The sequence below is a fragment of the Trichoplax adhaerens genome, genomic scaffold (genome assembly GCF_000150275.1).
Source record: "Trichoplax adhaerens TRIADscaffold_5 genomic scaffold, whole genome shotgun sequence".
Classification (NCBI taxonomy): Eukaryota; Metazoa; Placozoa; class Uniplacotomia; order Trichoplacea; family Trichoplacidae; genus Trichoplax; species Trichoplax adhaerens.
The window spans coordinates 2637428-2653520 of NW_002060947.1; the positions used below are offsets into that span (position 1 = coordinate 2637428).

General features: G+C 32.6%; 2 protein-coding genes across 2 annotated transcripts; one reads left to right on the top strand and one right to left on the bottom strand.

Annotated features, from left to right (window-relative positions):
- Nucleotides 1-239: 239 nt before the first annotated feature.
- Nucleotides 240-4908, top strand: TRIADDRAFT_56407 (uncharacterized protein; the record flags this gene model as incomplete). Its single annotated transcript, XM_002112380.1, has 14 exons — nt 240-321; nt 1754-1831; nt 1941-1996; nt 2146-2385; nt 2461-2555; nt 2658-2748; nt 2834-3061; nt 3258-3316; nt 3399-3510; nt 3580-3672; nt 3819-3959; nt 4243-4299; nt 4573-4672; nt 4745-4908. 14 exons carry the CDS (start codon nt 240-242, stop codon nt 4906-4908), a joined length of 1596 nt encoding a protein of 531 aa, XP_002112416.1.
- Nucleotides 4909-6743: 1835 nt separating this feature from the next.
- Nucleotides 6744-13568, bottom strand: TRIADDRAFT_56408 (uncharacterized protein; the record flags this gene model as incomplete). The annotated part of the gene is made up of 19 exons (XM_002112810.1): nt 6744-7024; nt 7295-7577; nt 8787-8988; nt 9489-9544; nt 9635-9710; nt 9986-10152; nt 10253-10309; nt 10381-10437; nt 10551-10701; nt 10873-10967; nt 11147-11191; nt 11277-11327; nt 11396-11551; nt 11710-11748; nt 11867-11902; nt 12494-12569; nt 12710-12771; nt 12998-13054; nt 13548-13568. 19 exons carry the CDS (start codon nt 13566-13568, stop codon nt 6744-6746), a joined length of 1968 nt encoding a protein of 655 aa, XP_002112846.1.
- Nucleotides 13569-16093: the final 2525 nt, after the last annotated feature.

The window sequence follows — 16093 nt, forward strand, 5'->3', positions numbered from 1 at the left end:
AGGTTGTGGCTTAATTATTAACTATAATATGATTTATTGTTATTATTGTTACTGTACAAGAAGGGTTTCCTCTAGTAGTCCATGACTGTACAGTACAGTACAGAGAGTGAGAATTCTCCCTTATCACTGTACTGTACAGTACAGTTCACACTGTCTTTGCAACTGTACTGTACTGTACGCATGATAATAGGCGTGTATTTGTTACTATCGCCCTTTATTATCCAGGGTTCGTCGTTGAAATGGAAAGAGAGAAGGCAGCAAAATTGAAAGAGATTAGAATATTGGGTGAATTCAATCAAGGCCATCAACAAGTACAGTCGAGTATGTATAAAACTCTTCTTATACGTATTATTCGCATATCAAATATATGCCACTGTTACTTATCCCGGCTGGTATACGTATACACATTGTACTGTACGTAGTAATCCACAGGTTACTGTAAAATAACACTTATTACAGGCATTGACTTCTGAGACAAATATTAATCTCAGAAGCCCCTGGTACAAATGCACACTCATATCGTATGTACAGTTACATATAATATATTTAATTTTAATGTCTTACCATCTCTTTGCCATGGGCTACTAATAGTAATTTTAGTAGTCTATAACTCTGCCTACTGCGAGTCCGATTGAGGTAGCAATATTATTTTTAATTTCTCTTGAACCTACAGTAGTTTATAAACAAATCAGATTATTGCACAGTTCAGTATATGAGCCCTTCACGGACATACTCGTATACACAGTATACTACAGTATCGTCGCATTGCTGGCTGAGTAAACCCCGTGAAAGTCACAATTTGCCTCTACTGTACTCAAGATGACTGGGTTTTGAGTTAGGTTTTATTTCTTAAGTTTTATTTTCAGCTTTAAAATGTGAAATCTCCTTGAGTAAACCTAGAAACTAGACGCATAAAAACTAATTAATGCAGCATATTCAATTTATCAAGTACGATTGACATGGAGGAGCGCAATCATGTCGTGCTACTTAATGATTAAATAAATTATTGCCTGCTGAGATCTAGTATTTACGAACATCATTAGATATCGATTTCTGCGAACATTCATCTGTCGTCCAATGAAAAATCATGTCAACTAAATCTATAGTTACTCTATCTCTTAACTTAAGTAGTGATGGTGTAACGTTCAATGTTTCATCAGCATTAATTTTTGTTATATTCGCTGTGAGATAATGTAATGTCTCATGCAATTCAATAGTTCATTATTCGTTATATTGTTGTTGCTATTGTACTGTACTGTATGATGTACAGTACAAATTGCACATCCAGATATCCGTGTTTTATCGTGAATAGTTTGTGCAGATCAGCATTTCGTCACTGTATTCGTACACTGTACACTCATTGTACAGTAACCCATGTATTTGATCCTGATATCGTACGTGCGACTTGTTAAGATTAAAGCATAATACAGTTGTTACTGTAGTAGCTCGCTACAGTTTGGTGACAGTTTTTCCGCAGGATACTACGAGTGTTCCTTCAACGCCTTAATGGATTACCATTGATGGTGTTCAAGTGAATTTCAATAGAACTTAGTTCAGCTATAGCACACTCCCTTGAAATGATATCGCATGACTCAATAAGCAATTTACTGTAGAATCTGGATTGTACCAGAAAGAAGCTAATTATATTGTTTGAATTCGAGGTAAATTCAGCTCTCGATTTGATTTAGTAGAAATTGCTAATCAGCCTATACATATTTAAAACCTAACTGTGATGAAATTGTTTGGATTTCAGTAAGTAATAATTATAGAAATCAATGGGTAACACCTCCCAAATTTAATAAACGCACACCTCAATTGCCGGATGCCGAAGGTACTGTAAGATATATTCAGTAATATTCCACAAATAAGGAAGCTTGCTAAATTACTATGAAAGACTTTATCAATATGCTTTGAAAGCTCTATCGTGTCTCAATATTTAGGTGGAGAAAAATCATTAGCCAGCGATACGCAAGAATATAAACGAACTACTGAGAGGGTAACTGAAGCCTGTTGCAGAACTGATCTACGAATACTATACAGTCTTTAGCATGTGTTAGCATTATAATTAAAATGTTGCAAGTAACGAATAGGCGGTATTATACACCTCCAAACGGTCAAGTTATTCTATTTTATATGGCGATCTAGGACAATATTGACGCAGGGTCAATCAATGATAATAGTCTATTAATCCTTCCAAGTTCCGCGATATCAACCTTTAATATTTCGACAGAATCAAGTGATTTGGGGACTGGAAAGTGGAGTAATACTTTTAAAAAAAAGAATATCGTAGATCAATTCCAAGAGCAAACTGCCGATATGAAAACTAGGGATTACAAGCTAGCGCTACATCGAAAATACGAGGAGAACATTGTTTCCAAACTAAGGGTACGATTTACCGAAAATAGCACTTTGCTAATGTCTTATTAGTTATTAGAGATGTTGCTAATCAAGGGTTTTTAGGATTTAGAATACGAAAATTCTTTACTTAAAGCTCAGCTTGCCGAAGTTGCAGCAATGAAAGAATTAGAAATTGGAGATTTGAAAAAACAATTAGGGTTAGTTCCGAATTTTCAGGATTTAAGTCCTTCTGCACAAATTAATATTACATGTAATCTTATATTAATTATATGTTATTGGCACTGGTTTAAACATTCAAGAAAGGGAGAATACGAGCTTGAAAAAGCCGAACAGGCATTTTCATATGCTAACAGTGAGCTCAAACAGCGTGTCGATTCTATGCATGCGACGGTGCGCATATAGCTATATATTCTTGCGAGATGAAATTACCAATTGCGTATAATGTTGAATTCCTAAATAATTATTTGTATTCAAGATATTAGATAGAGATCTCACTATCCAAAAACTTAAAGAATATCAAGATATTCAAGTGGTGGAAATATGCCATCTCAAGAAACGAAATAGTCAACTTGAAAAATATTTAGCCGATTTACCTACTGCTGATGAATTCGAAAGGACTAAGCAAGAAATATCCAAATTTCAACCTCGATACATAATCAATACGTGCTCTCTTAATTTTTTAATATTTTTTAAAGCAATATTTGTAAGCTTTAACATTTAAGAATTATCAGATATTACAAATACAAGTGTAAAGCTGAAAACTATGATGCGTGACCAAGAAAACAAGCTAATGGAAACTCAAGCAGAATTAGACGTAAAGGTTAAGCTACAGCTTCTATAATTACTATTTATCTACAGTGCGAAAGCTCTAATACGTATAACTTTCGTTCTGTGTTCAGGAAGCTGAAGTTAAAAGTCTGAAATATCGGCTATCACAAAATAATGGAGACTCTGCGAGGTAATTATCATCATGCTATGTACATTTGATTGTAGAGAAAAGTTATGTTAATTATGTTTTATATTATTCGTATCTATCGTAGTTCTGAATCAATTGTAAATCATACCATTGCGAAAGAAGATGAAAATGTAGATATAAAGAAATTTCAACTTATAAATAAATATCTCAGTGAAGAAAATGAAAGAGTAAAGAAGGTAATTTAAATCTTTACTAAAATTATGAGTTCACCGAAATAGCTTTGGCTCATTATTTATATTTTACAGTTTCTTCAGAGTAAACATCAAAAACTATTGGAGGTGTTATCAGACAAACAACATAACATAGAACAGTACCAACACCGTCTTACTGAAGAAAAGGTATATTTGGCAGCATAAATTGTCGTCCCTATTTATAGTTTTTGTGCTACCTATTTACTATTATTTAGATTTTAGTAATTTGAATCTCCATCTTCAGGTAATTAATTAGCAAAAAGTACAGAATTTTTTCTAATATACTTTTATAGGACATAATTTCTGGATTAAGCAAGAGTTTAAAAGAAAGAGACAGCACTATTAAGCAATTGCAAATGTCAATTAAGACCGTATCAAATCAAAACCAAGATATCCTGGAACAAAATATTGAGCTACAAGAATTATGCAACAAGGTAATTAACTTAGTACTGCACACTATAAGTTAGTATTACTTTCATTTCTGATACTTTTAGCCCGACAAACCATTTGGCATGCAATTGTCTATCAAGATAGCCACCGATAAGGGCAACGTTTCTATAATACTTTACTGAAATTTATTTTATCAACAGTATAAGCATGGAGTTATTTAAGGGTGTATCCACACAATTGGATAATAATATAAAACGCATTTATTAAAAAATGAAAATGACATTATTATAACTTTAACTTAAACATAATTTCCGTTATAATTTATAGTTAAAACTTAATCAATTGGATACAAAAGTAGGGAAATACCAACAAATTGAAAAGGAGGTTAGTCATATTTCGACATTCTCACATGTGTATTGATATCTGGACTACTGTACTACTACAGTAGAAAAACCATTTCCAAATAATCAATAGTTTACAGTCTCTATATAGTAGTACTGTGTGCACGCAATCCCACCGGTACTTCAGGCAGATTGATATACACACACATAAAATCTAAGATTAAATTATAATTTTATTTCTATAATGTTATTTATAACGATTTACTGTGTGCGGTTATTACACTAAATAAATTAATTCCGGTATTGAAATCAACAGCTAACCAGATGCATAAAAGAATTAAGCTCTATTGTACAAATTTGCATAGCAAGGACGCAAGGCAAAGATCCAAATCTGTCTTTACTATTAGGACTAGAAGGTTTTTTATAGACTTACATCTCTCATTAATGAGTAAGATAGTATAATCCTAACATTTCTTTCTTCTATAAAGCCTCAAACTCAAGTACAAGAAATCAAAATATCAGAGGTAGTGAAGATGACGTGGAAGACAACATTTCCAAAATTAGGCGCCTTCAGTTAGAAATTAGCAAACTTAGAGACCAAGTTTCAGAACAGTATGCAGAGGACATTGGTAAAACATGTCCAGTTCAGTAAAGTAGCGTTGCTAATGCAAGGATTATACAATTATTTGTTCATAGCCCTAATATAACGTTAAATTCAATCAAATTTGAAATTTATATTGATTTTAAATGTATATGTTGTAAGTAATCAAGTATGGTACACAAATGCATTTCAGTAAAATTTTCTTTGTATCATCGAACAAGCGGTCTAGTTCTATATTGTAGCACAGCTTGTTCCAAGATTAGATTTAAGGCAGCTTGATAGCGATGATACCGTAAATTTATATTGTAAATCGAATTCTCTCTGTACAGTATATAAAATGTGTCTGTTAACTATACACTCTATTGTATAGAGATATATTCTGGTATGTTTTCGATATTTATGTACAGAGTTTGAATCATGAAAAATCGTTATTAGTATTTTAATTATCTATATTAAGAATAGCAACTGAATATATGTATTATCTATGACTCATGATCATAAACTAGCATAATTCATCAATTTAACCATCATGATTATACCTATAAGGTGTTTTCATTTGCCTGAGGACATTCTAGTAACTCTTTTGACATTGTGGTGGATCTTGAGATTGATCCCTGACACTTTGCATAAAATGCAGCTCGCACTTTGCTACTAGTTAATTGACCTTATTGAAGCTTGGACTATACATACTGTACATTAGCAAAAATCAAGAGAACAGGCGAAGCAAAGGAAGCGTAGTAGAGCAGCGTAATCAAGTGATCGTGTAAATCAATCTGAAGAAGTCTTCGGACTCTCCTTTTATAGGATTCTAGCTGTGACAGTAACTGACCGTTTTGTATCACAGCAACGTTGTACTATACAGATATTCAAGTTTACTAAATTGCTAGGCAGTATTTTGATAATATAACATATTGATAATCTGTAATCTATGATTATGACTTATCTATTATAATTATAATTATCAGACATGGACATTACGTTATTGTTCAGACTTTAGTGTAACGATACACATACGTTAAGGATTATAAATATTCGCGACAGACATTGTAAGTAAATTTCTTTCATTAGTCGAGTAGTCAGTAAAAGGAAGGCTACATAAGCAACAGACTAAAGGGACTATTAATTAAATCATTTCCTTTTAATAACTAGTGACTCAAAATGAGGATTTAAGGAGGCTTTACAAAGAACAAGAAGCCTCATCAAATTAAATCGGAGCATTCAGGTAATACTGCTTATTTACTAGTTGAGAAATCATTAATGCACTTACTGCAATCGTACACTCCTTAGCAATGAAATATCCTGACCTTCAACCATGAGCTACAGCCTACAGGTAGTCCACAGCTCAGAGGCAAGCCTCACTTGCTGCACAGTTCTTTTTATTATAGTTTAACCAAACAACGTAACTGGGTTTGTACATCATCTTCAACAAATTATATGATGTGACACTGGTATAGGTATGCCAATATATGAAAACAATTTCATCAATAACTATCGCTATAAGTACGTGTATACGAGTAACTTTCTAGCATAATATAAATATCTATTATATTAATGAAGTCTTTCCAATTAGACAATTCGTAAATAACTCCATAATATACAGGTATAAACCTAATAAGAGATATACCAATTACATAAAATGCCTTAAAATTTTAAAAGTAATATAATAGTTATCGCAATTGATACCATAAGAATGAATCATGCATGACCTAATACTGATAGTCTCTTATCAGTGCTGCGAGTAGACAAGTCAATATCATCTTAAATTCAATAATTTTAGAATGGTAGATTTAAGATTTATTCTGAATTGTCCAATTATTTTGCAAAATCCTTCGAACTATTTAGAGTAAGAAATCAAGGCAATACAGCTGATGATTTAGGTTAGCGCATTAAGGCTGCTGTTGATGATATTGCAACTGGATTTGTTGTTGTGGAGGCGTTTGTTGTTGTTTTTGTTGTTGAAGTGAGCGCTGCGTTCGCCGAATTCCCAAACTACGCATGTGAGGTTCTTCCAATTGTTTTGGTGATTGACAGGATTGTTGCTCTCTCGGCTTTAGCTGTTGAAGATGTTGCTGGGATTGATTTATAGCTTGGGCGGGAAGATTCTGAGGCCGTTTATGTTGGTATTTCTGTATTAGGATCTGTCCCTGCTGTAAGTTTAGTGAATTGCCTACATTGGGTCGCAACTGTAGCATGTGTGATGCAGAACTGCTTGCCGTTTTAAGCATTGAATTATCGCTATTGCTCTCATTTCTATAGTTTTTACTATTATTATTATTGTTATTATTGATATTAATATTTGCAGTACTAGTACCAGTATTACTTTTATTGTTAATGTTATTATTATTACTGTTACTGTTATTAATATTGGTGTTGCCGATATTGCCAGAATTATAATTCTTATTAAATGTAACACTAGTAGTCGTAGCAGTCATGCTACCAGTAGTGACATTGCTATTATTGCCGTGACTCATTGGCACTATTGATGATCCTCGACTATGCGCCGATATCGATTGATGTCTAGTGATTACAGCTGGACGAGATTGACTGTTTGACGGCGGTAAAACTGATACAGCCAATTGCTGCTGATTACGTTGAACAGGAGCAATACCCCTTATCGGCATATTAACATGCTGCTGTTGTTGATATTGATTTCTTAAAAGTAATTTATTTTGTACCATTTTTCTAGCTTCAATGTTTGAAGGAGAATTGACATTAACAGCCTGCAATTCGTTATAAAAATATATTTCAGATCAGAAGTAATTTACGTAAACGTACACATCCTGTATAATTATCATCTCACATTTGTAGGTGATACAGTACTGTACAAAGAAGATACCAAGAAAACACCTACAAGATTTACACTAAGACTAGAATCAATCAATACAACGTGTAGGGTACTATTATACAGATGAAATGATTAAACTCTCATCAGCAAATACAGAAAATTAGCTTAAAAGTCTTAAGGCCACAGCCTTACACATGTATCGATAGTTTGCTACTACAGCGTGTAGCCGGATAAGATAACTTGTATTCTATTCCGTACCATACCCTTACGCGTCCGAGTAATTTGGTCTCAGAGGGTGTTATCGTTCGTATATACAGTACTTATACTAGCACGATTCTGAGGTCAGGATTCTAATGAAAAGTTGGCTAATACTGTATGGATGTCACATTTTTTTCAAGTTTGAAGCCTACTTTTTTAATACTTTCTTTGTTTATTAATTTAACATATAGTAACATATACATTTATATAAACACTACGCCTATAAGTAGATACATCTTATTCCTCTAATTGCTTTCGCAATACCAGGCCTGACATTTATAGTATTCAAAAGTTAAGCTAGGGCAAATGACATTTGTAATCAATTTACAGCTAGTTTTTCAAGGGTTGTCTTTGTAAACGAATTACACTAAAGAACCTGCAAATTGAAAGTAAAAATAGTGCACTGATCGTCACCATTTTTAAACACGTTACAGCGGTTGCGTACTAACTCAAATACACGGGTACTTTCGTATATCTAAAGTTTAGGGTCTAGGTAGGGTCTCTACTTATACCTTGCAGGTTAATAGCACGATTATATTATTGATGAGAATACTAAGAGTAAAATCATTCATTACAGTAAGAGCCCGTGATGCATACAGCTTACACTTCATTTATATAGAAGCATGTTATGAAATTAATAGCTACATTAAAAGGCCGCCAAGAAGCGTACCAAATCTACGTATTATAGCACATTAATAATTATAATTGGTTAATAATTACCAGGTAATTCAACAATATGATAAGGTGTACAAGCAAGAATGTTTTACTGGGTACCAAGAAGTTTTCACATATACTTCTAAGTACGCCAATGAAATTTTCTTTATACACTATATCATAAGGTTCAATTGCCAGATTGTGTTCATAGTAACTTTTACAATCCACCTACCGGAGCTATTGGTGCCAGCTGTATAGTGCTAACAATTGTAGTATTGGCCAAATTTCCAGTAGCCACGGACCCAGTGGCCGGTGATACAGGTGAAATGGGTGTTCCCTGTTGCGAAATGATGTACTGTCTTCCAAAAGTATTACTCGCAACATTTACAGCAGGAGTATTAACACCCGTTGTTTTCATATCAGTAGGTGGAACTCTTTAATTTTATAAATGCGAAAGAATCGTCAATAATGATGATTTCTTACAACATTTTAACATAACTGCATTTACAATTTAAACGTGATAACCTGAAGTGTTGTAGCTGGACACTGCTGTTTTGGACACCCGGTGATGAGGGGGGTGAAGTAATTAGAGTCATGTTAGGACGCACTCCATACTGAATAAACTGCTTTGATGGTAGAGTTTGGCATCGCAATTGAGATTGTGAAATTACTACAGGACTTGGACTACTCGCAGGGATGTTTGTCACTTGCCTATACTGTGTATGAGAGAAACTACTGTTATGATAGCATGATAACTATAACTATGAGTTTTATACAGAATTCAATCGCATCATAAATTACCATTGTATTACAGCCACTAACAGTAGAGTTCTTATTCAAGACAGATCTAAACCATTTCAATACATGAAAATAACTTTAAATTACGGAGACGAACATTTCCGAAATAGAGATAATGCGTATAAAATTTACGTACAATCGCCCTTGAGAAAGTTCATCTGTCTGTGATCGTTCAGAGTTTGTACTCTGATCCTACGTTTAAAAAATTACCAGTGTTACTACAAGATGCAAGAAAGATCTAAATATAAATGATATCTAACAACCCTAAATCTAGCCGCATACTGTAGATTTTGAGGAAGCTATCTTCACTGGATTTCTCCCTTCTTCAGTAACAAGTTCCTTAAATTGCTCTAAGTATCTGAAATTCCCCAAGAAATATGTATATTCGTATATTGAAATGTATACAGAAATTCTAATGTCTAGATTACACGTAATCCTACAAATTTCGAATTAAGTAATTGGATAACCTTTTCGCACTTTCTATCCCCCCTAGTTCGAACCTGGATACGTGTACAATATAAAGTTACGAATATTTTTAAATTACTGCATATTTATACTGGCGATAATAGTAGATTACTTCATATCACAATTAATAAAATGAAACAAAACTACTTTTAATGGATACATTGATACCTGCATGAAGTATTTAATTTGTTTCCAGCTTCCTTACTAGAAAGGCTTTCAATAAACAGTTCGCCAACGTAACTATCATCCACTGGTCTTTTCATGATGATAAGACGTGACTGAGAATTTCTACTTTCGTTTGTTTCTCCTTGAAACAAAATGTTTTGCACGACTTCCTGTAGAAATAATTCCAGAATAAATCAATGTTTTAGCAAAGCTGTGCTAAAATATCAGCAAGGCGCCAGAATAGACAATAAAACAAAAGATTGTCCCTACCAAAGAATAGTCAGGTGAAAATTTTATTGCATCTTTCTTTTTTGCGTATTTTTCCACCTAGGTCAAAATCACAATATAAGTTCGAATCTATTTCATATATAAGTTCTACTACCAGTGCACGTCGTTACCTCTAAATTAGAAGGCAAATTGAGTAATATTTTTTGTTGCTTCCAGGTATCAACAACCTTTATTGTTTATATAAATTTTCATGCCGAAGTTATTAGAAAGTCACACATATTGCAGATAGTAAAATTTTAATCGCGATCTATTTTAGGTATAAGCCTTAAAAAATTCGAACCGGTTTGGCTATTTTTAAATCAAATTTTATATTCGATCTCTTCTTGTGACTTTCACAAAGAAAATCGACCAAGCATAACTGGTTCCTAGTAGTCATCCTATCTAATAACAAAGAACGATTTCCCGTCCCTGATGCGTTACGCTTAACCAGCCTAACAAAATTCGTCATTTATAAAAGCTAATAAGATTATATAGCGAATATTTGATAATTAATTTGAGCCCTTGCATCGTATATCACACTATAAAGAAAGCAGCTGAAATTTATAAACTTCATGAGATACTAACATACGTAAATATCACAATGCTTGACCTTTCAAAATTACCTTTTGATCTTCCAATTGTTATATTTAATTCTATTGTACTGGAGCTTGTTGCATACACGTAAAACATTGATAGAAGAATCTAAGCATAAAGGATTCTACAAATGGTTTTAAAAAGTTAGCTAATCAAAATCACTTTGATATTAAATCTAGTAAAGAGAGGATGACGCTCAAGCTCTAACTCCATGATCGACTGATTACTGATACGGCATAAGCATTAATAAAGCATATAAGCTAATATATTGCTTTAATAATAAGGTATATTTAAACTTCATACCTGCGTTGCTAAAAGAATTTCGCTTTCCAACCTAAGTTTATCATCCTACAATTACATATGTATATGCTTACCTACAGTTCTAGTAATTTATGAGAAATAATGAATTATGCATATTAAATTTATGGCTTACTTGCGTCCAGTTGCCAGTCTTTGTCATAGTATTAATATCATTAATGAGTGTCTAAAAACAATCCAAATCAAGTATTATCACAGCGCAAACAGCTTACATAAATAGTGTTATAATAGAACCTGATACAAAACAAAGTACTCATACTCCATACAGGTCATCACCTCGGCAGTAGGGTGTAAAATTAGATAGTTGCGATCAAAATTTTTAGCGGATTCCGGTTTGCAACGATAATCTCTAACTTCGACAACCACACATCCATTGTCAAAAACAGGTAACTATCCAAATTAAAACACAATAGATTCCTTTCATATAGAATTTATAACATCTAACTGTGCCTAGGCTCACTACAGTTCTGTCAACATATGTCATCTTAAGCATTATAAAACAATCCAAGCCAATAATGCAATCTTTACAGATATCTTGTAATTCTTACTTTGTTATTATCGAGTATACTAAGTAGGACAGGCGGAATCTAAAGATTAAATTGAAGAATTCGAATGGATAATTGACTACCTTAGATAGAAGTGATTAATATTCTATTTATCAATTATACAGCAAGATCTTATTTTGGAATACACATAATCGTTTACCTCAAGGGAATCCAAGTATCGCAAAAGTTCATCTTCCTGTGTAGTATGATTAAATAAGAGTATTGTGTTAAGCTTTCGAAGTAAAGAGTCTAGCAGCTAATGATTATTCTAAATTTACTTCCTTCAGATTGTCTACTCACCTCATATGAAAAAAAGACTGGTTGTAATTCTATTATTATAAGACAGATATCAGAGAGGCAATTCAATGAAACTCAGAAGTATTCTTAAGACTTAATGACGCGTAACCAGTTTTAACTATTAATATCAATATCAAATTTACAGCCAGAACCTAATTTGTTATCTCCTCTTAGGGCAACTGAATATCCTTTGTCTGAATGAAATAAACTGATGATTATCGAAGCTGATCCTTCCTGATCTATTAATTTATTTGCCAGATATACACTAGGTAGCAGCTCCTAGAACGAATCACAATTCATGGGGTTAGTTGCTACACCTTACCATTGATGACGTTATAAAAACAATGGAAAAACATATATGCGGAGAACAGGGATGGGTAATGTCTGAGATAGCCAGCGAGCGATAAGTGGTGTACAGTACTTTATGAACGAGAAAATTCCCTGATTCGTAGTTTTTGTTAAATTACAACGTCCATTTAGATTTACGCACCTTTTTCAACAGTTTCCTTGATTTTATTTCACATGCCTTCACATAGGCATCGTATAATTTACTATGTAATGAATTACTAATAATTCGTCGACAAATTTACAAGAATTAGATAATAAATTCTTAAGAAAAGGATACATGCGAGGGTGTATTAATATAATGTTCTATTATATGTTATATTAAATGTAAGATACCATTGCTATCCTTATGAGTACTAACCTGTAAGTGCTAAATATAGGTCTGATCTTCAAGCGATTGTACTGAATTCTTCTAACAATTTCCTATTTATTGTAAGTAGACGGTTATTACAAAATTTAAAATAAATGTGAATTGTTGTATTTTAGCTTAATATAATGATAGTAGATACAGTCATGGCCTACTTGATGATAAATCTAGTAGTCCATGACTCCAGTAGATCATAATTACGGCAGCAATTATTATCAGATTATATGTTGATTATGATTCTCTTTAATAATTATAATCTATAGAACTATAAAACTAGCTTACATCTACTTCGTCTGCAGTTGATACAACTGGGGCTGACTTCATTATTTTTTGTTTAATCTGTTAAAAGAAAAGAAATTTAATAAATTTGGTTTATGAAATTATAAACGGAAACCCCGAATGAATAACTAGAAAACAGCAAATAAAGTTAACTCATAACTATCTTTACATTCTCCAAATATACGTATAGTACAATACAATTTGGCATTTCTGCTAAAGATAACGCAGACAGGTGATATTATGCAAAAACAAAGAAATCGTTAGAACTCGAGTTGTTGTATAGGTAACGACTTCGACTACAGGACAACTCATTCCTTTCACCATTTATACGTATAGTAGATTGCACGCAAATGTTTGATAAGGCCAACAGTTTATTAATTAATTAATTATATTATTAAATTATTATATGGATCTATTCCTAATCTTTCACTAATAATTAAGTTAATTATACATACCTATATGATATGCAAATCTATAAACGAGTCATCATATCGTTATTAAAAATTATTGTACTGTAATATGGACAGTAATTAATACTATAATATATTCTAACCCTACAAGCGTAATTGCCCATGATGCACTAATTTTCGAATTTAGTGTCGAGGCATTACTTGTACTGGAAGTAAAACCATTTATCTAACTGGCTAATACACTTAATTACAGTAATTTGCACAAGTAGTTTTGGCCTGTTACAACTCACTTATACCTTATACGTATATGAAATACATCAAAATGCATTAAAATTCTTACAAACTGGGTGAAAACATGAATTTTCTGCTGTCTTGCGTAATCTAAAAAGTAAAAGTATAAGACAAGATACTACATACGCTTATATTTCCTATGCACTTTAGATAGAGAAAACAGTAAGTTTCTGCGTATTTTAGGTCGTTGAATGTCAGTATTTACTACACATATATCACCCTGTTGCGTCCGGTACTAGTGTACATTGGACAGTTTAATTCATAAATTTTCTTTACCGAGGATTCAAAGAGATACTTTATTTCACTACCAATAGTAGTATTTATTCACGCAATGATTCTATATGACTGTAATATCTTACAGTGGTTTTAGACTTTTAGCCCGATCTTTCTTTTCAAAAGGCAGTAAGGAATCGCATTAACGTGCCTTCAACAGAATAATAAATGAATAAATCCAAGTTTATTAAGAGTCTTTGTACTGTACTGTAGATAATACAGAGACCATAACTATGATAACTTACCACATACAGGGCCTACTCGCTACTTTTCCTCCCTTCTAAAGAAATATTCGCGAACTTTTGCCCTTAAAATTAAAGAGAACAAGAAAGTTGTCGCAGTCCTCAAAAAGAGTAGTTGGAGCCTGGGAACATACCAGAGCCAATCTACAGTACATTTTGCAAGACTCTGATATACTGTACAGTACTGTACGGTACAGTACTGTACAGTACTGTACAGGTTCAGGTTCAATAGTAAATAAATAATAATAAATGAATAAATAAATAAATAATAATAATATACTAATTGTAAAATAAGATAAAAACAAAAAACTTATTAGATGTTTCCGCCCGGGATCGAACCGGGGACCTTGCGCGTGTTAGGCGCACGTGATAACCACTACACTACGGAAACAACTCCTGAAGGAGCTTGTCAATTTAACAGTTTTATATTATACTCACGTCGTCAGCTCACTACTTCGCAATCAGAAGATCTTGGTCATCCTTTATAATCTTTATGAGTTATCTAGTGCTGTACAGTATTCCTTCACTATATAGTGTGTTACAGTACGCGATTCAGAAGAATTAGATTATAATTTAGGAGGAAAAAAGTTTGTTGTTCCGAACCTTTCTCAGGTCTAGCTATGAATAATAATTACGTGATTCCTCGTTACGTGTTCGTATTGAGTTCATGAATATTTACATTGGATCCCAATGTTTTGAGCATACACAAAAATAATAATTTCGAGATAGTTGTTAACATTGCTTTGAGAGTCGTGGCCTAGTTAAAAATTATTTAAACTCTATGAATATATAAATTTCAAAATTTATGTACAGTACGTTACACGTAGGCATAAATCACGAGTAATAACAATCGAAATTGTTTCAATAAAATGATAATTATTATCTACGCTTTTCTAAACTCACATATGAATATATATATATATATATATCGGTATAATTGGGTCTCCACTGTGCCCGAACGTTATAATGAAGTTAAAGCATAGATTTTGCATCATGGTTGTGAATGTACCACATTTAAGGATTACGCTATTTGAACTTTGTATAGTGTATAATTTGAATCTATTTAGATACTGATATTCATTGAACATACAGGATACGATGATCAGATTAAATTGTAAATAATAAAATTATATGATACATGCTGAGGTGCTGGAGCAATTTTATTTTTAGTGTTTTTCGAAATGGCACTGTTTCATATTGTCTGGCACTTATAATAATTTAGCGAGTATGATATAAATAATTAATCAGAGATCAAAGGCAAATTGCTAATAGGTAATAAAAAGAGGAGTTATCAGTTACTATAAGCAATGACACGATGGACAATTCACTCCAAAAGAGTGTATATTGTTATTAGTATTATTAAGGCTATCAGATAGCCAAAAATCTAGCAAAGGCAATACGCAATCTTTCAAAATTATAACCTACGACTTATTATACAGTATTACAGCAGCTAAATTAAATGAAACGTTTAATAACCGAATACAAGAATAATGTTACGTTACGTTATAATGGCTTTCTTATTAATGTATACCTGACGCTAAAAACTTTGTGCACCTTCAATCTCACATAAATGTGGCTATAAGTATGAAATTAGTTGTCGCAATGAAGTAAGTATCTAATATCATGTACTATCATCATACGCTTCAACATCAACAATCGTAGCAACAAATTATAAAGATTTTTTAAAAGCAAAGCAAAACAGATCTCAACAATATCTATAGCCGTTATTAAAGCCATATTATTTATAGCCTAAATACACAATGCCATCTCTAATAATTGATTATAGGTATATATACACATCGTATACATATATATATATGTATGTATGTATATAATACAGACAATATGGGTTAGATCTCGAAGTAAATTTATAAAGTTTCAGT